Source organism: Rattus norvegicus, chromosome 16 (assembly GCF_036323735.1).
Source record: "Rattus norvegicus strain BN/NHsdMcwi chromosome 16, GRCr8, whole genome shotgun sequence".
In the NCBI taxonomy this organism is placed as follows: Eukaryota; Metazoa; Chordata; class Mammalia; order Rodentia; family Muridae; genus Rattus; species Rattus norvegicus.
Genome location: NC_086034.1, coordinates 81,543,957 through 81,570,375, shown reverse-complemented (window position 1 = coordinate 81,570,375; position 26,419 = coordinate 81,543,957). Strand labels below are relative to the sequence as shown.

General features: G+C 44.9%; 1 protein-coding gene across 5 annotated transcripts in view; it reads left to right on the top strand.

Annotated features, from left to right (window-relative positions):
• Nucleotides 1-26,419, top strand: part of Dlgap2 (DLG associated protein 2) — a 709,635-nt gene that overhangs the window by 628,318 nt on the left and 54,898 nt on the right. For all 5 annotated transcript variants that reach the window (XM_039094154.2, XM_039094157.2, XM_039094156.2 and 2 more), the window contains one exon: nucleotides 22,740-22,887. In XM_039094154.2, the coding sequence (XP_038950082.1) occupies nucleotides 22,740-22,887 (148 nt within the window). The remainder of the gene's footprint in view (nucleotides 1-22,739; nucleotides 22,888-26,419) is intronic.

Genomic DNA, 26,419 nt, shown 5'->3' with positions numbered 1-26,419 from the left:
GAGTTTGATTGCTAGGAAAGAAAAAGAGACCTAGATGCGCAGACACACACTTGTAATCCAAGCACTGGAGGACGCAGAGAAAAGTGGGCACCTGGGGCTCCCTGGCCAGCTAGCCCAACCCAGTCAGCAAAAATCCAGGCTGGGAGAGATCTGATGTCAAAAATCAAGATGGACAGCACTACCTGAAGAATAACATCTGAAGCTAACATCTGGCCTCCACACTCCCATCCATACACATGTCCATCCATACACAAATAACCCTCAACCTTTCATGTGCACGCTCACGCACACACACACACACACACAAGTTTTAAAAGGAAAAGCAGATACAAGCTGGAGATGGGGTGCAGCTCAGAGATGAGGCTCTCCCTGATCACGTTAGAGGCCAAGCATTTGACCCCTAGCACCAGAACATTGGCACAAGAAAGAGGGCTGCAAGATGGCTTCGATGTAAAAGTGCCTAAGACCAAGCCTGAGTTCAGTCCTTGGAACCCTAATTATGGAAGGAGAGAACAGAGTCTTGCAAGTTGTCCTCTGACATCTATGTTCATGCCATGACGTTAGCACTCCTATATGGATGAATAATGGATGGATGAATGGATGGACGGACGGACGGACGGATGCACATGCATGCATGTGTCCATTCATTAACTAAGTTTTTAAAATACTGCGCCAGTTCTTTGAGAATGTCACACACTGTATGTTGATCAATTTCACCCCTGCACATCTCCTCCCAGATCCAGTCCTTTATCACACCCACCAACTTTGTGTCTTTGTTATTCTAAACCCACTGAATCCAGTTTGTGTGGTGCATCTAACCTGAATGTGGTTGACCACCGGAGACCACACCATTAAAAAAATCTCTTGCTCCCAGCAGCTACTAATGTCCAATATCTCCTCAGCAGAGGGTGCACTTCATGCCCACCTCCCCACGCCATGCTGGGAGATGGTGTGCCATGAGCTTACATAGGTCCTGTGTATGCTGTTACAACTCCTGTGAGCTGTACATGTAACTGCTCTGCCGTGTCCAGAAAACAGTGTTTGACTGTAGTACTCTTTTGCCTCTGGATGTTAGCGCCTTTCTGCTTCCCCTTTTGCAATGATGCCTGAGCCTTTAGATAAGGGGCATGATATGAATATTATTGGACAGATATAATATATAGACAGTGTTGGACATTCCATAGTCTTATTCTCTGCACCCACAGCTGTGCTCACTGACATTTCCATTAAAAGAAGCTTCTCTGATGAGGACTGAGAGGTGAATTAATCTGAGGGTATAACAATAAGATGTTAGAGGCCAATTAACACAATGGCCATTTAATGTAACAGTAGCTTCTCCTGTAGCACCTGTGACCTGACTGCCACAAGCTCTTGGCCAGATAATGGTATACATTTCATCTTGTGAGTCGGGTCTTAAATCCAACCAGAAAGTAATTGGTCACCTTTGCAATATTCATGCCAGTATTATACCAGTGGCCAGGTATTGCCAGGGCACTGCTGTAGCTTATAGGATCCCCAGTTCCTTTTCTCCTCCATTAGCATCTACAGCACTTTACAAAACCATGAAGGATAGCCAATGATGTTGAAGCTACAGGGTGAGCTCCAGCTTGCTTTCTTCGTACTCGGCAATTCAGGTCAACGGTGTCTTCCGCCATCAGGTCGTACCATCAAGTCCTAGAGGGTAACAAGAGCAATGGTACTGACCCAGAATGCCACAGGGTCTACGGAACCTCACTGGTCAACAGCATGAAAAGATGTAACCCATTCCTCATGTAGGGCTGTCTGTTTGTGATCCTGTGGTCTCTAGTAGGAACATAGCTACAGGATGACTCTGCTCAGGCTCTTTTATACATGGATGCGTGTATGTGTACATATGCATGTGTATATACATATGCATGTATGTGTACATATGTAGACGGAAACCTCTGCCACACTCTTTTCCAAATGATTAGGTCTTGAGGTCTTTGATAATTGTCCCTCCTTGTACTCCCTCCTCTATCCTGCACCTCCCCCACCCCCTTTAACCCTTTGTTTCCTTATTTTTCTTTCTACCTTCCTATCTGTGTTCTATCTTCTCTCCCTTGAGAGCCCCCACTTGGCGCCCCACTAGCTTCCTGGTCTCTGTGAGTATTCCAGCTGACAAACACATCTGAAGATTCAAATATAACATCTTAAAAGTGAGAGAAAACATTCAACATTTGCCTTTTGAGGTCCGGGTTACCTCAGTTAAAAATGATGGTTCCCAACTCCATCCATTACCTGAGATTTTCCTGAGTTTGTGTTTAACACCTAAATGAGATGTCATTGTTCAGGTGGGCATTTCATTATCTCTTCATCTGTTGGCACGAAAGTGTGCTCGTGTGTGCGTGCACACACACACACACACATACACACACACAAATAAACAAATAAAAAAGGTAATTTAAACACTTTTAAAATGACAGAACCCCAGCCCTGGTTATAGCTTCTGCCGTCTCTAACTCTCAAACCCAAGTGTCTAATGCATACTTCAAATCTACAGTCCGTCAAGACATGTCATTTTTCTGACCCATTACTATGTCACACAGGAACAATTTGGAGGAACGGCATGAGAAATCTGTGCTGTATGTTAGTGAAAAATTCTCCTGAAGGGCTGTCTATGGAAAACCCAAGGTCATGAGAGTTCTTTCACTGAGCGTAAGCCTTCTGGGCACTTTTCAAGCTTTAGAAAACATCAGACAGCCAATCAAATGAACGATTAAATCAATTGTTTAAAGTGTAAAATTAGTTTAACTCATGGCAAAAGCCTAGCACAAAGACACTGCATGTAGTAGAACGTGCCCAAGTCATTAACATGCCATAGATCCCATTGCTTAGCTACTCTTATGTGCATGCAAGCATGTGCAGGCAGATATGTATTACGACATTAAGATGGGATCATATGTGTGCTATACACAGTTTTCCTCTGAACTATTTTATTAGCTTTCAACCACAGTCAAAACACACTACCAAGTTAGCGGTTTAACACAGAACACTGTGAGAAAAGCTGGGGTCCTGTGTTGGGGTCCAGTGCATGACATTTCTGTCACTGGGCAGCACCTTTGCTGGTGTCAGTGTGTGTCACCCTTTACTGGGTCGAAAGTTGATTTTCCCTCAGGTCAAGCTGTTGTGGTGTAAGGTGGAGACCCTCACACCCCTGCTGGCCGTTACTGCTGGTTGGCTCCCCACATGTAGGGGCCTCCACAGAAGTATATTCTGGCTGGTGGCCCCAGCTGGTGGCCAGCTAGGCAAGGAATGTCCTTGTCACTCTTCAGACATCTCCACTCTCATTCTGTATCGCTTTTTCCTGCCTTCCTCTTTTGATTCTGGGGTATCTGGGAGGGCTGTAATGCTTCCTGAATGATCTGGGTTATCCCTCTACTTTAATGAGTGCTGGTTTGAGAACCTTGGTTACATCGACAGCCTTCTTCCCTCTGGCCATGTAGCCATGGCACATGTGTAGATCGCATTAGTGAGAACCGAAGCTCACAAGGTCAGAACCCTAACGTAGACAACAGCCAGGTGCAGCCGTCTCTCACGGCCCTGTAAATCTGGATCGCCCCGACAGGAGTTTGGTGAGTAGATAAGCTGTGATTTAAGTACTTTATTGCTGGGGAACTGACTCTGAGTTTTCGCACTTGCAAACAAGGGCTGTGAGCGCTGTTGAGACTGCTGACCTACTTACTGCCTGCACAGTTCTCTTTGGCAACACAACAAAGGAATTCTCCTGGGTTGCGTATACCTCCAAATCTTTCATCTTTGTCAGGGTAAGGAAGACGGCTCTGACTAGCTTGGAAGTGATCCCACATTGCTTGATACATCGGCAGTTTAGCACCTTGACTCTGTGAAGTCCTGAGGGACGGGGCAGGGGTACATCCCAGCTTCGTGTGCTGCCTATCTTCCTTAAAACGCTAACAGGATGCCTTCTTGGAAACATGGTGGTGGTGGGGGGGGGCATGCCTTTGACTCTAGAACTTGGGAAGCAAAGGCATCTGGATCTCTAAGTTTGAGGCCAGCTGGGTCTACAGATTGAGTTTCAGAACAGCCAGGCCTATATGGAGAAACCCTGTCTTGAAAAAAACAAACAAACAAACAAACAAAATCATAAACATACAACGAGTCTTGGGAATCTCTAAACTTTTAACCTACTGAGCTTCTGACACAATCCGTCCTTCTCCAGCAACCAATTCATTGCCAATTCATCTATCTGTTCATAGAGATTATCCCATCCTGAGAGTGATGCCTAGAACATTCTTCTGCACTTGCTTCCCAGGTGAGATAACACTGGCCACAGATCTGTCCCCCTCAGAGGTTATCCTGAGAAGAAAAGTGCCCTTCTAAGGAGAGGCCAGAGGCAGTTGACCTAAAGACTGCATTGAATAGCCAGCTTGGATTAGACTTCCAATTTTCTCCTCTTTCCTTGTTTCCTGGTTTATCCATTTCTTCTATCATTGTTATTCCCCCCACCCCGATTTCTTGTATCTTCTGTTCATCAGCCAGATGTGAGTGCCTAGTAATTAATTTCTCATGAAAAGTTAAAGACTTTGAATCTTCCTATGGATGTATCTTTATCAGACCTCGGATGTGTTGGCAAGCAGCGCTTCTCTTTTCTAGATTTTCTGCAATTTTCATTTTGCTTTCCATTTTTACTGAGGAATTGAATGAATGAGTGAGTGAGTGAATGAATGAATGAATGAGTGTGAGCTGTGAGTCCTGGGAAAACACACTTAATCTTAATCATTCTTCGTTCTGCTTACCTTTACAAAATAGAAATATAAATGTGATTGGAACATAATTATTCACTTCTGCCCCACCCGCAGCTACAGAATGCGTTTGCAGCAATGGCGGTCATGCCGTGAGCACATTTTGGCTTATCCTTATCTACAGGTAACTTGTCTACTTCCCCAGGGGGCCCAGCCCCATGGACGTTCATCCTAAGATGCCTGGCAGGTGTTTGTGTGTGTGTGTGTGTGTGTGTGTGTGTGTGTGTGTGTGTGTGTGTGTGTTTCCTGTCAAAGAGTGAAGAGTTCCAAGGGACCATTCCCTCAGTGTAAGATACTCTGTTTCCATGGTTATCATAATACCTGCCAGAGACCATGAACTTAGAATTTCTGTACCCAACCTGATGGCTGATGAAGGCCTAATCCTCAATATTTCAGAGGTGAAACTGAGAAATGGGTCAGAGCCAAAGAAAGCAAATCTCCTAGATTAGGACACCATCAGAGTGGCAGTAAACCCACTGGTGGAAGCAGCGAGGGGACACCACGTTACACTATGTGGAATTCTCTTGAACAGTGAAGACAAAGGGATCTATTGAGATCTCTGCCTCCTTTGGGACAATTCATTTGGTAAATGTTTACCAAAAAATAGAAAATTTGAAGACTGACTTTATAGATCATCACGTAACTAAGCCAGGAAGAATGTGTGAAAGGCAAGGACAGTAGTAAGGCACCCACACCAAAAGATGCTCAATTAAAAATTACAAAAGCCATCCTCATGGTTTTGCAAAGTGAAGTTTTGATAATTGCATCTCTTTGTGAAGTCAGTGTTTTGACTTGAATTAAAACTGCCTTCAAAATCTCTCCCATTGAGCAATGTGGCAACCTATGCTTTAAAAATACACACCTCAATTTCTCTGTGGATCCTACTGAAGCGGTAAGACTGTAGCAAACATTTAAGCAAAGCAGGAGCTCCCAGAAGAAGTTGACTTTCTCACTATTATTTATGATAAAGAATTAGAAACACCAGTCTTCATTAAAATGGGGAATTATGATTAATTTGTTTATTATCAATTTCCCAAGGTCACCAGCTTTTCCATAATAAAGAAGATCATAGCATTATTATTTTGAGGACATCATCACTAGGCTCCTGAGGACCAGCCATCTTTGACATGCATGGTAGAACTATGAAGGTTGTGTAGAAAGCCTGGATGGGGAAACTGAGGGCCCTCCAAGTGAGGGTGGACTTAGCATCATAGTCAGAAACGACTCCTTCCGTTACAGTTCACCATGGGACAAATGGACAGTGTCCTGAGGACCCTGGCCTTGTCACAGAAGTAGGAATGGAGCTGGATATTCATACAGAAGAAGAATATATCCCACTGATGCTGCTTCTATGATGGCGTCAAAGTAGAAGCCACTGAGGCTCCTGGCTTTGACATGACCTGGTTCTACCTGCTCTCAAATAAGTCTGGGGCTGCACATCCAGATTGCTTGGGAAGAACACAGAAAGGAAGTGTTTTTCTTGTCCTTGTGGACCTAAGGGGACCCAACCCTATGCAAACCAGGATTGCAACACTGAGCTCCTGGGAAGAGTAGCTCAGGCTGCAGAGCCTAAAACCAGACACTCAACACTCGGTAGCACGACCACTTCGGGGGGACAGGTCCCCATGCTGCTGGTGGTGTTCAGGAACATACGCACTTCAAAGGCTTAGGTCTGAATCCACAGGGCAGGGATAGACTAGAGGTCCGAGGAAAAGATGAGATTTCACTTTGAGTCTGAAGGCTATAGGCTGGCTGGAGACTAGATTCTCTCTTGCTTGGCAACCCAACCCAGTTTTTGTTTTTGTTTTGTTTTGTTTTGCTTTCCTAAATCCTCTGCTGATTGGATGAGTCCCCCAGTCCATTCCAAAGGGTCTTCTGCTTTACTGAAACAAGTTTGCCAGTGAATTTTATTTCCTTTCCTTTAATTGCTTTTTTGGTTTGTTGGTGGTAGTGGTAGTTGGTTGATTGTATTTTATTTTTTATTCATTCTTTTTTTTTTTTACCAAAAAATGCGTGTCATGTTAGCATAAGATGAGATACTAAAAGGCAGATTATTTTCTGACATCCCTGGTAACCTGTAAATATGTTTCCCAAACAGTTGTGTTACATTTTAAGCGCTCCGCATAGGGTTATAACTTGAAGCCTGTGTGACAAAGCTTCCAAAACGACACTTATTTCCAATGACACTGCCTCATTTTATGTCCCCCACTGTGGGAGTGTGAAAGTACTAAAGACAAACCCTGGAGTGGGGCTAAGCCAGCAGTATCCATGGCTAACTGCTCACTTTGGTGGGCAAGCCATCCTGGCTTCTTCTGGCCACTGCTCAGCAGAATACCTATATTGGACAAACTCCGCAATTCTGTGGCTTCAAAGCCCGGGTCTGGGTGTGGATGTGGTAAGCTTTTCCAGAGGCTCCAGGAGCTGTCCTTGGTCCTTCCAGCACCAGGGCCTTGTCGTCATAGCACACATAGCTTCATCTCCCAAGACCTGCCTGTGTCTGTCTCTGCTCTTCTGCTCCTCCAAGCACCTGAGCAGCCTCCTTACCCTTCCTTCTTATGCGAGCACAGAAAGTTGTCTTTCTGTCCTACCCAGCACTCTTCTTTTGACTGCTCCCTCTGGGGCTCGATCCCACCGCATCATCAAGTCCTGCCCTTGAGCATCTTGCTAAGCCAAGCAGGATGGGTGAGCAGGTCAAATGCAGACTTCTATAGAATGCACACAGAGTTGCTGTGCACAGGAGGACACAGGCCAAGTTTGCAGATATCTATGGTCCTCCTGCCGCCTGTCTGCTCCTTTGTACCATACATGACCCTGAGTCATCTTCATGATTGGATCTATACATGTTACCACAATAAGAGATTCCCTGTATTAACTTTGTAATATGCATTGATAATTCTGGGCCTTATGCCTCTGCATCTAAATACTTAATTCTAATCTGAAGAATAAAGCCTTGATGGGAGATAATGCCCAGAGAAGTTTCACAGCCAAGAGCCTCTGAGTCTCACAGATGAACAGAAACCTCCTTATATAGACCTGAGACAATGGATCCGGGAAATGGATGGGGAGGTGGGTATCAGATGAGCCTTCTGGTCTGTATTCATTGCTCACTTTATCCTACCTGACACCTAATGGCCCCGTGGACCTGTATGTTTTCTGTGTTCACACTCCTCTCAACCACACTTCCTCTTGTGCCCGATGCCTTCTGCATCCAGTTTTGGTGGTCATTGGCCACAGAATCTCAGCACACACAGTGCTGATTTTACAAACTCGCGGTCACAGCCCTCAGGTTGTTCTATCTACTGGTTCTAACCGATTCATATTTATCACAGTCCTTCACAAAATACTCTTATGCTTTTGTTTGACTGCTTGGTTTTGACTTTGGTTTTGGTTTGGTTTTTTTTTTTTTTTTTTTTTTGGTGGTTTTTGGCTGTTCTTACTATCCTAGGTCAATTGTGTTCCCCAAAATTGTCCAATCATAAACCCTGTGCCAACTCTTTACACATTGTTTTCTAATCTCTCTGTTTCTTTCTCCTCCTTCCTTCCTCTTTCCCTCCATCTTCACTCCCTTCCTCTGTACTTCCTCCTCTCTCTCCTTCTTTCCTCTCCTCCTGTCTTTATCATCTCTCTGTTCCCCACAACTAGCAATTGAACAAGCTAGACCATGTGCGATGTACAAAGACCTCCTCCTGGCCCCATCACCGTGATGGAGTTAGACCCTAGCCCCAGTCTTTCCAGTCTTTATGGAGTGATGAATGACCCAGCATCCTCTTTCACTCCTCCCCTGACCTTACTCCTGTTCCCTCACTCAGGAAATGCATCCTTGAGACTGAGGTGACCCCACAGCAAAGCACGGCACCTCACACAGCTCCTCATCGCATCTCAGAATCCCATCTGGGTGGGAGGGACCATCACACCTTCTGTCCTCACAGGGCCTTCCTTCCTTCCGGTGCCTTGGTCCATGGGTGGGATTTCCCACCAAGGGATGTCTTCATTGTGAGATTTTTCCATTTATCATTTCCTATTGTTCCCTTTGGTATCGTTACTGTGTTTTAGTCTGCAGGGTTTTCCTGCTATCCTTTTTCCTTTCTTGAAGCAGGCTGTCACTCTGTGGCCATTCTAGTTTAGTTCTTTTCATCCAACTACGCACTGCCATTCCTGGCTCATTGGCATCTCTCTCTACCTTCCGATTAAATCAATACTTCTTTGGCACTCATTTCTTTCTCTATCCCACAGTCACTGGAAGGCTGTCATGTCCAGGGACCATCGCTACAGAACTTCAGCAGCGGAGTGGCTTTACTACACTGGTGTGGTGACAGCTTACATGTGTACACAACTCGTGAATACTTGGTCATCTAATATAACAGTGGCATAGATGGGAGTTCCTTCTATAGCCCTTTATGTTCCTGCTACAGAGTATGCAAATTATTTATCAAAATGGGCATCTATCATTAAATCATGCTATACTAAATATATTCTTAGAGTGACATCAACAAGAGGGTAGAAGAGGAAGGCCTGAACATTTTCCCCACCAACATTCCAATTCAGCAATAGCTTATGGATACTTCCCCTGAATGAGAAGTCCATAAACCAGCAGAAAGTTGCCTGAACATCTTAGGCACTCATAAGGTCAAACTAAGAAGATGGTAGAAAGAGTTTCATAAGAATGCATGCCCCTTGGCACAGTCCCATGATGTCAGAAGAGATGCCCTACTTCTCATCCCAGGGAAGAAAGGGGGTGGTGTAGCAAGGACACCACCACGACTTCTCCAACAGACTCTCTAGAGGTCTGGCTTTTGACTTGGAGATCTGAATGGTCTACAGAGTACAGCTACCCAGAGCAGAGAGAATGGAAGTGGTGGCTTGGGATAGTAGATATTTTCGTCATACAGCAGGTGACAGAAATCCTAGTGATAAGATTCCTCTGGGGAGAAAGGTTGGTGCACATTCCCAATTCCACTGCTTTGCTGAAGCTCACATCCCTTTAATGCTGATGGGTCAGGCAACTTCTAGCTATCTTGGGAGTGAGCTGATGACTTGGGCTAATCAGCGCTAAGGCTCCTTCCTCCTGCTCAACAGAGAGCAAAGGAGCCTACTTCTCACTGAGACGGGAAGGTTGGCAGAGACACCCAGAATCTCTGGTCAAATAAACCCACTGGAGCTCTTTTCATGTAAGGCAAGGGTAGGGGAAGACCCTGCCTCCCCTAATGTGTAGACACCAACATATAAAGGCAAGGAAGGCCAAAAAACAACAACAAAAAAAAAAAAAAAGCCAAAGTGACGAAGAGCAGAACTGGAAACCATTCACAGAGCAGACGGGGTCCATAATCCATTTGACAGAGAGTTCAAAATAATCACCATGAAAGTGCTCGTCAGTGCAGCCAAGAAAATAGGGGATGAAAGTGGCTTTCAACAGAGCGAGCATGCGAAGACGACAAAGCGTCATGAAGAAAACAGCTGAACCGAAGAGGCTTACCATTCAACGGCAGAGCAGGTCAAGCAAACACTGAGCCAGGAAAACCAAAGACAGAAGTCACTACAAATAATTCAGTCAGGAGCAAAAGGACAAAAACCAGAGAGTAAAGACAGCTTATGGCCTAGCCACACGAAACACTTCTAGTCAGAAGACAGGCTGAAGAGTGAGGAAGGATATTCCAGGGAAAGAGAACACAGAGAAAGTAATGGTGGTTCGTGGCTGTTTATCATAAATATTTCAGTTGTGGGCTTTTGTTTGCTTGTTTGTTTTATTCCTTTTTTGGCTTGCTTGCTTATCCTTATTCCCTATTCTCTTGAGCATTGGCTGTCCTGTGTTGCCTACCCCCAACCCCAAGCCTTGTCAGTCCTGTCTGTTGCTATGTCTCATGGACTTGGAACCAGGCACACTATACTGAGGTCCACAGCAAGGGCTCACCCGATAAACAAATGTATGAGAGGAGTAAATGAATGTGTTTCTGAGCTCTAGGATTGTTCAGAACATATGTGCGAGGCTCATTAAAAAACGTGTTGATTGTATCAATATGACGCAAATAGTAGAATATTGTTTTATTAGAGGACAGTTGATATTTCTTATTAATGATATGTTGCGGCCAGTGCATGCTATTGAAATCAAGTTTCTTTTAAAAATAACCCACTTCTAGACAGGTTGTATAATATCAAGACTCTTCACCCTGAAAGTTAAAGTAGGAAACATGCAAACTTCTGCAACCTACTGCCTATGGCCAGAGGCAACTGGAGGTATGAATACCTAATTCAGACATGGCTGCCTAGTTCTGCTTCTCTACATGTTCCTTCTCATCAGACTTACCTGAGCCATAGCAAAGTGCCACCAACCATCCCATGCTCCAAACTCAGAAACTTTGACCCAGCAGATGCATGTCTCCTGAGAAGGAGTAGAAGCTTGCTCCCTCATCCCATAGGTATCCACTCGGCTCCTGCATAGCACCGTCTTCTTACTACTAGAAATTCCCATGTATCTCAGAAGGTCTAGGCTGCTCTGAACATGTAAGGAATAGACAAAGTAGGCCATCAAAGTCCCTGGGCCTAATAAAGGAGAGAGCATTGAGCATAAGAACAATCCCTATCCAGTACAGAGCATGCTGAAGCCACAAGGGAATGAGGAAAGCTCCCAGAGTAGTGGGATCGAGCCAGCTCATGTGACAATGTATGATGGGAGACAGAAGTGAGAGATAATATAGTCATGATGGGACTCTATAAAGGTGACATTGAGTACATTGGGCTTGTGGGTATTTACAGGGAAAAAAAAAACAGAGACCTAAGGCAGGGATCTTCCTCACCACTCAGGGAGGTAGAGTTAGGCAAGGCCATGACCCAAGATGGGAACATACCTCACCTTTCCTGAGAGGCAGAATTTAATGTGACCAGTGACCTAAAGTTAGAATGGGCCTTACTATTCAGGGGAGTCAGAGTCCACGGTAGCCAGTGACTCATGGTGGAAACACCTCTAACCATTCAAGGAAATCAGAATTCACTATGGCTAAAGTGGGAATATCTCTCACCATTCAGGGGAGTCAGAGTCCAGAGTAGCATCTCTCACCATTCACAGGAGGAAGGATTGAGTATGGTAAGGACAGTTCCCCCAAAGGGGACAGTAGAAACATTGGTTATAAACACAGCAGGTTGGAGGGGGAAGAGTAGTGTGTTGGTCATGTTATTGCATACCCATAGCCATCTTCACTGGAGGTAGAGAAGGAGCCAATGATTGGAGAAGATGGGTATAATCATCCTGTTCCAACTGTAATGGTAACTCTAGAAAAGCTACAAGGGCAGAGGTGGGGAGGCCTGTTATAGGGTCCCCAGTAACACAGACCCACTTCCTCACATGACAGGGTCCTCACCAGCACAGCAGACAAAGAAAAGAAATAGATCGTGTTCTGTATACTGTGAGAGCCAAGCCAGAAAGCCTCCCTGAAGGCTTTGGTAGGAAAGCAAGAAGCAAGGGACCAGTGGGACACCCAACACTTGGGACTCAGTCTAAAGTCAGAAAGACAGACCAGAAACCTGCATTAAGACCTCATGTAGGAGGACCAGGATCATTTTATGAAGCCTAACAGGTCAGGGATTTCTGCCATGCAGAGGTCAGCAAAGTAGCCTTGGACCCTGGTCTTAGAGTGGTCAGTAATATAGGCATGTGCCTCAGCCTTATAAAGGATGTAGAATGGGTGTTGATGTCAGCCCTGAAGATGACAGTGAGGAACCCAAGGGTCTCAACCATGCAGTGGACCATGGAGCAGGCATGGACCTTGGCTTTGCAGAGAACAGTGGGATAGACAAGTCTGGTCATGAAGTAGAGATAATGGAGTGGACTCATTCCTCAGCCTGGGAGAAGAAAATGGACTAAGCCTGAGTCTCAAGCATGCCAAGGACAGTGGGATAGGGGATAATGAGGACTGTGTCTCTGACTCAGGTATAAGTTGGGACCAAGTAAACAAGTTTCAAAGTCATTCACTGTGGCTCAAATAAAATTGAAAGGAATCAAACTGCATGGAAAGAGTGTTGCAAGTCTCTAGTCAGTTACAGAGATCAAAGGCGAGTATGCTGTGAACTCATCCCCCTGGTCCACTGTGATCCATCGCTGCTTCTGTCATCAGACTTTTGGACAGCAATCTGTGGCTGCCTCAGTTATGTGTGTGGCTTTGAGGGAGGGTAGGGTCACGGAAAGCCTCCAGTCCCTCAGCCTTTCTGAGCTCTGAGAACTATATTTCACTGTGTGTCTAATCCGATTCACCACACTTTCAGACCTGGCTGGAGACTGACAACTCCAGATGAGACCCTGATGTCATTGCTAACTCATCATCATGTCCCCACACTAGCACAGGATCGGAGGCTGCCCAGTTCCCTGCAGTTCCACACACAGATGGGCCTGGATCACAGCTCTAACAGCTGAGACATACAGACTTCCCGTTTCTGTGATATTTGTCCAAGGAGCAGACCTGGGGAGGGATAGGAAGCTTCTGTATCAAGAGTTTCCTGGCAGGAAGCTGTGGTTCAATATTTGATCATTTAATATTTGATGAGATTCCGTGAGAGTTATTAAACTCTAGTCACCTCAGTGTATGATGTCTTCTGAGGCCTGTCTTCTCAACCCAGGGTAACTTGGGACTCAGGTCTCCTCGCTTGCCTCAAGCATCCCAATGCCCACCTTCCCTACTGGTGCCTGAGTCAGAGTTGGACCAGACAGAGTACACACTGAGGGATAGAACAGCAGAGAAAGGAAGGTGGTTGCTGGTGCCTTCCTCTCTGCAGACGCCATGGTTGCTCTTTGAACCATTCCAGAGCTGCATGCTCTTCAGGAAATATGGCTCTGCTATCGGGGGAAACATCTGAAGTGAATCATTGTTTCCTCTAAATGCGGGAAACAATTCACCTCCCAACACCAGAAAATAGACTCCACACATTTGTTATGCTTTGTAGATGAAATGATTTTTTAAAAAAAAAATAATCTTGATTCCTGAACAGTCCTCAAATATGATCTGGTCTCTAAACCACCTGCAGTGTCTCTTTAAGGAGGAGTTTGGGAGCATACATAACCTTCCACGTCCCCTCTCTGGAAACAAGATGGTAGACAAGTGGGCGTGTCTGTGGTAGGTCTGCAGTGACAGCAGAGCTACCTGAGCAGGCTGCTGCAGGGAGGTGTGGCTTTCCTGTTCTGCTCTCCGTACTTGTCACGAGATGATATGGCGCCATCACCCCTATCTACAGAAGCCACAGTGACAGAACCAGATCAGAGCTAGCCCATCAGCCTACAACATAGGGGTTCCACAATCTCCGCTGTTGAAAAGTGTCACCTTCACTTCAGTCTGCTGATCCTGACCACTGCTCCCACAGGGGAGCAAGCCACGAGTAACCGTGGCTTCTTTGGAATCAGGAACTCAAGATTTGCCTGTATCCTCTGAGCTCAGCTGGGCATTTCTCTTCTCCCACCTCTGAAGGACAGGCGGTAAAAAGCACATTCTAGCAGAAGTTGGTGTGACCCATGACCCAGGACGTGACATGTCCATTTAAGGGGGAAATAAAGCATGCATGCGGACAGTGGTGAGCTAGGCCACCAGAGATCAGCTCTGAGAACAGCCTACTGGCCCGTCTCTGTCCATTGAGTTATTAATTCACCATATAGGCATAATCACCCATCGCAGGTGTGTAAGGACATAACTGGAAACTTACAATCATTGTGCCAAAATCTCAGCTATAGTCTGCAGCTGGGGACACAGCCATACGGTCACCTCTCAATGAAGCCATTCTTTTCTACAAAGTCAGGCTAGGCAAAGCTTCCACTGAGGTCACATCCAATCCCAACAGAGCAAAGTAAATAATTTAATAATACCACTCTTCTATTTTGTGCCTTCCCAGATTATAGGGAAACTTGTTCACAAGTTGAATTTTTACAACACATCTCAGAAATGATGACTGTCCCAGGATTAAATTTCTGCCTTCTACTCGAATTAGCCTCAGCAGACGTTAGTGGTGAGACCAGGTTTTGTGAGGCATGACAAGATCTAAAGGTCTTAGAGCCAACAGTGTTTTCAGTGGAAATAGATCTAAGGAAGCCTTTTAGCAGAGCCAAGGGCCTCAGAAGACAAGATAATGCCTGATGTCACTTCCCTCCTTGAGGATTTGTCATCTAAGGAACCAGCTGGTTACCACACATGTCCTCAGGAGCACATGTGGACGCTGCCAGGATGCTAAGCAGAAAGAAAACAGTTTGAGCATGCAGGACAGGACCTTGTAATGGAAATGGCTTGCTGCCAACACCAAGGACCTTTATGGGAGTAGAGCCCACTCATGAGGCTCTAGGCATGGGAAGGAAGTCAGCTTACAGCTGGTTTAGTGTACACAGTTTGCCAGTGTGTAAGATGTGGTCTCACAGCCAGTGTTGCCGGCCTCAGTTACACACAGACACAGAGTCAAGAACTGGTGGCATAGCCACCCATAGACTGTGTGTGTGTGTGTGTGTGTGTGTGTGTGTGTGTGTGTGTGTGTGTGTGCCTGTGTCTCTCTCTCTCTTTGTGTCTCTCTGTCTCTGTCTCTCTCTTTCTCTCTCTCTCTCTGACTCTGTGTGTGTGTGTGTGTGTGTGTGTGTGTGTCCACCACCATATTTGACTGACTAATGGCATAACTCAGTTTTATGTGACAAGCTGGTGAAGCCTGGGCACAAACACTCCTTGCAGAATCTTTGGCATATGTCTGAACTTCACTACAAGGTGAAGCATCTCGATAGGAATCAGCACACAGTGGGACAGCCAGTGACTGACACAAAGCTGCCCAAATATGCACCAAATGCCAGTATGGCTTAAAAACAAAGATGAGGTTCCAGAATAATGGCTTGTGTTGAACTAACCTGTGTACAGAAGACAAACTCTAGAAAACACACACACACACACACACAGATACACACATACAGATACACACATACACACACACACATACAGATACACACATACCCACACATACACACACATACAGATACACACATACCCACACATACACACACATACAGATACACACATACACGCATATATACACATATACATACAGATGCAAACATACACATACAGATGCACACATACACACACATACACATACATATACACACATATACATACACACACGTACACACATACACATACATACACACACGTACACACATACACATACATATACACACATATATACACACACGTACACACATACACATACATACACACACGTACACACATACACATACATATACACACATATATATACACACACATACACATATACACACATATATATACACACACATACACATATACACACATATACATACACACACACACACGCACGCACACACATACACACACACACACACACACACACCAGTTCAAAACAAATGAGCAGGGAGTGGAAGATGCTCATATTTTGGAAGAGAGAAGCCCCATCCTCTCATTGCTCTCTACAGTCACATGACCTGGGCACTTTCCCTCCAGGAGGTGAAAGTAGAAAGGACTTCAGCAGGAAGCCAGCATCTTAGTGGACTAGTATATTAAAGGGTGGGATTCAGGCTCCCATGGTGACAAGAAAGATGTGCAGAAAAATGGAACCCCATTTAGGACTCGGTTGAAGCCCATGGGAAATGAAAATACAGTGAGTGTCCATTGCTGGACAATACTTGGAGCTTCCCACAGCCTACATAACACAAGCCCAGAGAGCTCAAGGCACCAGACAGATTAATAACAGCATTCACAAGGAGAAAATAACAAAACCCAAAGGTCTACCAACCACATCCATCATGAAGAAAGAAAAGAATGGGGAGGAAGGAAGGAGGAAGAGAGGGAGGGAAGGAGGAGGAAGAGAGGGAGGGAGGAGGAGGAAGACAGGAAGGGAGGAGGAAGGAGGAAGGAGGAAGGAGGAAGCAAGATCCCAATTGAAAGAAATCTGAGGTCAACTGAAAAGAACTGTAAAGCAGGTGTTACGGTCTCATGTGTTACATAAGGCAGCCATTATACAGCTGAAGGTCTTAAAGGGTAAGGTTGTCTAATTGCTTTATTTTGGTCAGCATGTACCAGCTGTCTAACTCAGTAGGGTTTCTGTGGTATTTCAACACATATGCACACATACGCTGATCCTACCCACTTCCCCTCCCTACCTTGATAATGAGTATCATGTCTGGTCTCTAACACACACTATCCTATTGCCAAGTCAACTTGTTTTTTTATCATCTATGAATGGCGGAGAACATGTGTTATTTGTCTTTCTCCATCTGTTTGATTTTACTAAATATAATGTCCTGCAGAACATTCCATTTTTACTGAAAATTGGAGGATATGATTCTTAACTATGGATGAGTCATTGATAGATAGATTGATAGATAGATAGATAGATGATAGAGATAGATAGATAGATAGATAGATAGATAGATGATAGATAGATAGATAGATAGATAGATAGATAGATAGATAGATAGATAGATAGATAGATAGATGATAGAGATAGATAGATAGATAGATAGATAGATAGATAGATAGATAGATAGATAGATAGATAGATAGATAGATAATAGCGAGATAGATGGGAGAGAGAGAGAAAGAGAGAGAGAGGTAGATAGATGGATGCTATGTGTGTGCATGTTGCATGTGTGCCTGTGTGTGTGTGTCTGTCTCTCTCTGTGTGTGTCTCTCTCTGTCTCTCTCACTGTCTCTCTCTCTGTGTGTGTGTGAGTGTGTGTGTGTGTGTGTGTGTGTGTGTGTGTGTGTATACATTTGAAGGCCCAGAAGTTGATATCAGGTTCTTTCTCAATTGCTCTCCACTGTGTTTTTTGAGAAAGCATCTATCACTGAACCTAGAACTCACTAATTGGCTACCCTGGCTAAACCTCCAGAATCCAGCACTGGTGTCGTAGGCACGCATACACACCCTCATCCTGCTTTTACATGGATGCTAAGGATCAAACCCAATGTCCATGCAAAACTTCAACCGAAAATCAGATTCCTCCCTGACGAGGCTTGCTACCTCAGCTCCCTGGGGGTGTCCCGAGACAGCTCAGTCAACTTCCAGGACCACTAATATGTACAACTACTTCCCTAGAGTTATCTCCACATCCTTCTAAGCAAACTAAACATGGTGTCCATGGGTATTCACCACGGTTCGTTTTGCGTGTGACACTGCTCCTGTATCAGGAGCACAATCCCCTGTGTGATGCTCAAAGAACTCCACAAGGGAGTGCAATACACCATCCGGCTGTGGTTTCAGTGTTTAGCATCCTACACTGTTCATGACACGCTGCTCAGGAACCCTCTACAGAATTACCCTATACAGGGCAAATGACTCTCTATGGAGGCTTTGCCTCAGACTGCAACAGACAGTACGGGGGATAGGGAGAGGACTCAGGGCACAGGGGGAGATGGCGAGATGAGGCACCAGAGAGATACAGCGGAGAGAGGTGGTGTTAGCATTAGGATAGGCTAAGGTTTCATTCAGGTTTAACATTAGATATAGGCTTAGGCTTAGGGTGACGTGCCTCTTCCCACACTTGCCTAGACTCCACCTGAGATAAAGAAACTCCAATTCCAAGCTCCAGCTCTGATGGTTCCACAGATGTTCTACAACCCTTGTTTGCACCACTGCTGGCACTCCTTGGTGGCCTCTATCACCATGTCCTTGGTCAGAGCTGGAGCCCACAGGCCCAAGATACTCTTTTTCGCAAGTCTTGTCGAGTATGTCACAGCAGTGGGCATGGAGCACATGACTTGAGTCCCTGAGCTCTCCGTCCCAGGAAGTCTGTACTCCAGATTCACAGCCTGAGCCCTCACTCTGAGGTGCAGCTCCAGATTTCAGAAACAGTCATCACCCGAGGGAAGGAAGCTACCCTTCCAGGAAAGAGAATGTATATCTCCAGTCCTTGTGCAGGCCCTCTGTGAACCTTACACCACCAGCACCACAAGGGGAGCAAAGCAATGGAGTAATTCATTCCCTGAACTCCGTGGTGGGAGATGCCCTGATGAGCAAAACTGTGGGGGTGCTGCAAAGTCAACATGAGGTCATTGTGGAGTGCCAGCAGGCAGGTTGTCCTCACAGGGGCCCTAACCAGGACTGAGAATTGCCTGTGCCGCAGCCACCTGGGTGATATGGAAATACACCATGGCCTGAGGACCAAGGCTGACTAGGGGATTCTGTAAACCATGTACTAAAAGACAGAGGATTTCCACTTTCTAGGAGGAGCCACGCTCTTGCCTAATGTGGTTTACCACGTTCCATTTAAGGCAGCGGGGGAGCATGGCTGTTTCTAAATGGGTGCTACCCATGTCCTGCTCCATTTATAAATGTGAAAAGGTGTTCTCTGTGTTTGGATTACGACGAACACAGAGGCTTGTTGTCTTATTGTTCTCCTTAGTAAGAGCCAGAGTCGACTCCTCGCTGCTTTTTAAGGTGACTCAGCGAGGATGTTTTCCTTTGTTTTTGTTTCAAGAGTATTTACACGAGTCTAAATAGCTGTATTCAAAGACTCGCACGGGCAGATATTTTGTTATGTAAACTCATTTTTATGAAGATCTAAAGTTACAGATGGAGCGTTTGATCCTAAATAACCTGGAGCAATTTGCCAAGGTGGGTGGGGGCAGTGAAATGCTAGAAAGCCCATTGTTTTCCTTTAGAAGATTACATGTCACTCTTGGAGGGTTCCAAAATGGGTTTCCCGCCTCCCTCACGCATACACGGTGATCTAATGTGAGCAACATTTGAAAGGCAAAAACTAGAACAAAAATATCGCGCAGTATTTCAGAAAATGGTCTCCTTCTGCGGCTTTCAGAGCTAGTTACCACCCGTCTACGTAGGAAGCTATCTTTTTAAAGAATCCATCAACTGAGACGACAAAGTTGAAATCACTACTTTGAATAAGCCAAGGGGAAGAAATGTCCCCTCCAAAATGTTAGAGGGGTTCCAGGACAGTCTCTCACAGATGAGCAATGGCAAGACCTTGCTAAGGATGAGACTTGCTACCCCATGATGTGCAGTGGATCTCACCTAGCACGCCCTGCTTCGATGGGCCTCCCACAGTTGGTTGGCTCTTGGTGTTCAGTCCCCAGGTATGTGATTTTGTTTATTTCTTTGTTTGGGGGGGTTTGTTGCTTCTAGTTTTATGAAGCAAGTTCAAACCTCCAGTGTACTAAGGTACAGGCATGAGCCACTGTACCCAGCTCCCAGACCATGACATCTGAGGCACAATATTATACAAAGGGAAACCATTATAATACTTTCAAAAGTTATGGTTAATCCTATTAAGGCTAAAGGGTGCTTTATCAGTGTTTTAAAAATATAGTCAGCATTCTGCATCTGGGTTCTAATTTATAGATTCAAACAACCACAGATTGAAATATTCAAAACTAAAATTCCAGGAAGTTCCGAGAAGAAAAAATTGAAATTTAGCACGAGGCAAGTGCTATGCTGAAACTGGGAGAGTGAAATGACCAATGGATACATCCCTTGACACCCCAGCGTGAGTGGTCACCTTCAGCCACTGTCTCTGTGCTGAACATGTAGAGACTTTTCTTGGCATTACTAAATGATACCTAAGTGATGTCTAGCAGCTACCTAGCATTTACATTGTGTTAGGCATGTTAGTCATCAGAAGATGATTGAAGGGTATAGAAGAATGTGATTTGTAGGTTATATGCCGATACCAGGCCACTTAAAGTATGTAGGTCATGGGACATGATTAGAGCATGCAGAAGTAAATGAATATCAGCATCCTTGGGTTGTGGTCTCCTGAAGTCCTGGGACCAGTTCCCTATAGATGCCAAGGGAAGGCTAGTTATAGTAACAAGATGGACTCAACCACTCTGGCTTTTTCCGAGCAACTATGATCTTAGAGTTAAAAGGTGAATGGCAACTACTGTGAGTTTATGTCTAAAAGAAAGCAATCTCTGTAAGATTTTCTATAGGGGCAACTTTTCTTTAGGTGCTCACTCAACTTTGGAAAGAGTTAGAACTTTTATTTGAAACACAGTCCTGGATCCTGGAGTAGGTCACCAGTAGGGGCCTGAGCTGTGAAGTTGGCAGTCAGGGAACCAGTCGCTGGCTTGGAAGAGTGGGTACCAGGTCTCAAGAATGGTATGGATGGTGATGTTAATAAGAAGGGAGATCTAGGGGGAAAGACACCGGGAGCACAAGGTAGACATGCGAGTAAGAAATCAGGCGTAAGCCTGCAGGTTTAAGAAAAAAACACATACTCGGGTCATTTGTGTCATGAGCATGCCAAATCTTTTGCTTTATTCACTGAATATATACCCCAAGTACACCGGGTGGAAAATTCCAGGAAGCACAGTGGGGAAACCGGCTTAAGCCCTCAGGAACAAAGAAAAGAGAAACAAAAGACAGGAACCAGTTATCTCCCAGGTGTACCACCCAGGTGTGTCGCTTCAGGGCCAGGGCGTTCCTTTGTTAGGGACAAAAAGCTTCTACACGCATCTGCAGGGCTTCATCCGGGGTCAAACACTGTAGGGGACCCAGGAGTGTCCCGACAGCAAATAAAAGGTGGAAGAAGGCAGGCCTGGGAAAGTTGAGATTGGAGTACATAACGCATCTTCTTTGAGAGTAAAAATTACTTTTAGCAGAATTACCTTACATCTACAATTGGTAAGCATCGCCAAACTGATTTTTATATAGTCAAAAACATTTTTCTAATGTCCCATTTTCAAACTGTGGGAGAGGTCACATGGCACGGGTGGAGGTCAGAAAGACAACCTGTTTCTCTCCTTCTACCACATCGGTCCAGGGGTTAAACTCAGGCGTTTGGACTCGCAGTCCCTTCTGCCTGAGCCTCCTCACTTGCACCTGATGTCTTAGTAAAAAGAAATGATTTACTTTGATTGCCAGGCATTGGGGGCGGGGGATCTGTATCTGTTTAGTATTTATGATTATTTCTACGTGTGAGCTGAATCAGCAACCCTAATGCTCCACCGTGCTCCGAATCACGGGAGGGAGCGATTGGCGATGCCTTTCCCACACTACTCCATGAATTTTTATGGCACAGTGGAAAATCGGACAATAAAGAAAGCTACCAAATTACCCAGAAATGTAGGCTACGCAGACTTTTCCCACATTTTCAATGTCTTATAAAGCAACAGGATGGGAAGCTGGAAAGTGACGCTTTTAAAGAAGCCCAAAAGACAACAGTCATTGTGAGAACACATTGGTCCAGACTCCCTGCTGTATCTCTTTGCTTGTATTGTATAATCTGTTCACTTTCAAACTAAGCGAGGGGCTGGAGAGATGGCTGTGCAGGTAAGAGCATTATTGCTCTTGCAGAGTTCTGTTCCCAGAAGCCATATTGGATGGGTCATAGCCACCTGTAACTGCATCTGCAAGACATCCGTGTCCTCTCTTGACCTCTGCAGGCAACTTCACTCATGTGCCCTCTCCCCACTTTGGCACACATGCATACGCAGGAATAGAAATAGAGACATTATCTTTAAAAAACAAACAAACAAACAAACAAACCCGAAGTGGTGTCTTTATGTTTTTCCAAGTGTGCAAAATTGCCAGTGAGCTAGCAAGGTTTTATGAGGTGTTCAAGGAATCTGGCTTAGATCTAGGCCAAGATCTAGATCTTGGGTTTGTGCTTCTGCTGTCTGAGTGTTGAGGGACTCCACTAATGTTCTGCTGTTGTTTGGTGTTCTCTTTAATGAATGGTGATCTCAACCTCACTGCCCAGCCATAAGAAAAAAAAAAAATAGTCTCAAAGCAATTTGCCAAATCTCCTACTACCCTGTAACTTTTTATGCAAATCACATTTATAGATGCAAGACCCATAACATTTTCATAAAGCAAAGTCACCCATTTAAAGATGGTCAGTTGGAAGTGTACCTCCAGCCACAGCACAGAGTTGAGGTGTCCACTGTCAGCCATCTCCTTCTGCCCTTCCCCAGATGCTCACAGACCATGTTTCTCTCTTCTCTGTCTTTGTAGCCAGAGCTACCTGCAAGCTGCCACTGAGGTGCCTGTCGGTCACAGCCTGGACCCATCAGTCAACTACAACTCTCCGAAGTTCCGGTCCAGAAACCAGAGCTACATGCGGGCTGTGAGCACCCTGAGCCAAGCCAGCTGTGTGAGCCAGGTGGGGCCTCTTCTGAGCTTCTTTTCTGTGTAAGGTGCAGCCCCCGCAGCTATGCTGGAGTAAGAGGCTCCTACGGGGAGACAACACACAGGCATCCCCAGGCAGCTCTCTCCTGCAAGGAACGTGCAGCAGTGTCTTTTCATTTAGCATGGGTTTCCTTCTTTTTCCAACAAAATGACCTCATCGGCTTAGGCTACTGGACCACCAAGGCCTAGTGCTTGTCACAGGTTACAGTGGGACACAACAGAGGGCATCTGCCTGGCACAGGTAAGACCTTGGTGGTCTAACAACCTGGCATGGTAAGGAGAAGAACTAGATGCCACTCGTTCCTGGAATTGTCTTATTTCTCTCTAGGCACCCAGACTCAAAGCAGGATCCAGGGTCACCACAGAGTAATAGTGTCTGGATCCAGCGTAGGGAGAGGCCCTAGGTTTCTCCCCTGGGTAAACAGACCAGACAGTCTGGTGTCAGACACTAATAATAGCAGGTTCTTCTGGTGTCAGGCATCCCGGGATGTTCGGCAAGGAAGAACTGAATTTCTAAGCTTCAATTAAATACCTGCTTACTGGTGGGAGCCACTATTAAAAAGAAAACCTAAATGCCAGTAATCCTAGTATACAGGAAGCTGGGCTAGGAGAGGCAGGGATTACAGGCCACCAGCAAGACCTCATCTCAAAAATATGTAATTATAATAAAAAATTTTTTAAAGTTTTAAAGAAAAGTGACAATTTACATTTCTTATCAGCTTGCCAAGGAATGGAAGGGCTTGGGCTCAGGGTCCATCTGCTATGCAGTTGTCAGAACAAGGAAGTCAGTGGATGGGGGTATCGTTGAGGAGAGAGTCCTGTATACCAGAAGTACTCATTAACAGCAATGTTTGTTCTTGCTATGACCATGACAAATAGTAGTGGTGTGTAACTCAGACACTAAGACGTCCCCTAGCTATGGACAGTGCTGTGAACACTTGCTTCTAGCCAGAGGTATTTTCCCTACAATCCTTTCTTTGCAGAAAGTTGTACATAGGTAGTTTTCCTCTTACTGCAGAGTGGGGAGTCTTGTCCTTAATTTAAGGATTTTACCTTTTTAATATACTCTGGTGATGGTCTCCTTTTAGAAACTAAGTCAAGTTGCCATGGGCAAGGGTCTGTTAGAAATAACATGGAAAGTTATTTCTGCCCCTAATGTACAGGTTGGGACTGTGGGGGCTTAGCTCTAAAAATCCCATGTTCTACCAGTTGCAGACCAACTGGTAGGCTAATCCTATGTCCATATCCAACACTCTTGCAATAAGATTAAGACACAATCCGATCTTGGGATTCAGGCTACTATTATGGCGTGATTCATCAACTGAACTCCCCATTTCCACATAGAAGAATCAAAGATGACTTTGGGAGGTATCTGCAGTTCATTCAGTGTACACTGTAATAGCTCCCACCCCAGGATAAGGATTGCTGAAATGGACTTCTGTCCCCTTAAAGGTAACACCTTCTCTTTCAGTTAATTCAATTCATTTTCCAAATAAAAATTTTAAAAGCAGGTATGAAGCCAAGCATGGTGACACATACCTGTATCTCCAGCACTCGGGTACTGTGGCAGAAGAATCATTATTTCAACTATAAGTCTTTAATCTGTCTCCTTTAAAATTTTTCTATAATAATAAAAAAAAATCCCCTCATCCAACCCCATTTGTCCGTGAAATTTATTCTTCAAATTTGTTGGACAAGGATCTAGAACTACCAACTACTATGTTATCCCTGTATGAAATGAAAAAGTCTCCTCTACACTCAAGGGTACCCTCATGGGGTTCACCCTTCAATTTGGAGAACAAATGAGTTAATATGAGTTATTTTCCAGCGCATAGACAGCTAAAAAACAAAAACAAAAACAAAAACAAAAACAAAAAAAGAAAAACAACTCCATCCCTAAAATGTTTGCTCAGCATTGGTAATGACCCAGGAACATTTTCCTCTACCCCTAGAGCTCCTTGTATAATTTGCAGTCAGCTTGGTAGGCTGCAAAGTTTCTTCTCCCCAGAAGGCTTACTGTTCATATAGCCTTGGTGAGTGGTCTTGTAAATCTTCTAAGTTTCAGGAACTTCCTGAAACTTGTTAGTTGTCTACGTCTTAAGAGTGTCCCATAGAGCCACATGATAGAAATACCTCATCTCAACCATGTTCTTGTACACAATCAGACCATCACCATCACTTAGCCCAGAATGCTCTCATCATCCCAAATTGAAGCCCTATCTACTTTTCTCAGTCCATAGCCACCCTTATTCTACTTGTATTATTTTAGATACCTGCTGTTTATGTAATTACTCATCAGGGGTTCCCTCTAGAACTCACTTATTTCACTAAGCACATTTTCCTCCAGATTTGTCCATGTTGCAGTCATGTGTTCTAGGCATTGACCTACTGTGGGTTGAGGCTTTCATGATGTCATGCTATAGCTCCTCTGGGACGTCTGTCTCTAGCTGATAACACATACCTTCATCGTCAGTCATGTTCTGATCCATTCTATGCTTCTTAGAGCTGGTCTTATGAATTACCCCAACCTGCTCCTGATTTTTTGACATACTTTTAAGTCTTTTTTGACATACTTTTAATATCTTTTTTGTAATCTATCTGCCAGCATGGTCCAAGTATTGAGAAAATATTGGTGAACCAGAAAGAATAAGATGGAAATTATTCTTGGGGGTAAGGGTGATACTGGGAGGCAGGGAGAAAGAGAAGCAATGGAGAAGACAGGGTGAAATCCGGTTTGAACATCACATTGGATAGAGAGAAGTCAGAGTTCCCTGGTCTTGGAAGCAAAGATGTCACATTGATATGGGGAAAGAAGAGAATCTTACCTAGTGTTTTTGAAGCTGATGAACTGAGTTACCAGCAAGTTCTACAATTACCTAGTGAGGCAGAGAAGGCAGAGATGTGTCATGGAAGAAAGGAGCAACTTGTTCAAACTCTAAATGAGGGAAAAAGCAGTATTTGCATGACCTTAGCCTGTGCCCAGGTAAGAGTAGACAAGGGAGCTTGCATGGGGATGGAACATGGAAAGTCTCACTTAAGAACCTACTCTAAGCTTGATCACTGTAGCTGCAGAGAGTTGTGTGCAATGACATGATTCTGCACACTTCACCGAGACAGACTGTCATGGGCAGCCAAGAAGATGTAGTGGAGGAGAGGGTCAAGGTGGAGAATGGCAATGTAAGACAGACAAAGAGATTTGCCTGTGTCCATCACCAGGCACTGAGGATAAACACCAGATCTCAGCCAGAGTGCAGGTTCATCCATCACTAAGCCATCCTGTAAGAGATGGAATTGAAAGGGGAATTGGAGAGATAGGGTGACAGATTTCAAGCATAGGTGCCCTTCTGTGTCCCTGAACACTGGCTGGCTGCCTCCCCCAGAGAGATCCCCATCATACTACTGACCAATGCCCCATCTGTCCATGTGTGTCCCTAAAGAAAGACACACACGAGAGAGAGAGAGACCCATAGTGCATGAGAACTCTAAGGGTAGGTGTATTTTAGTGT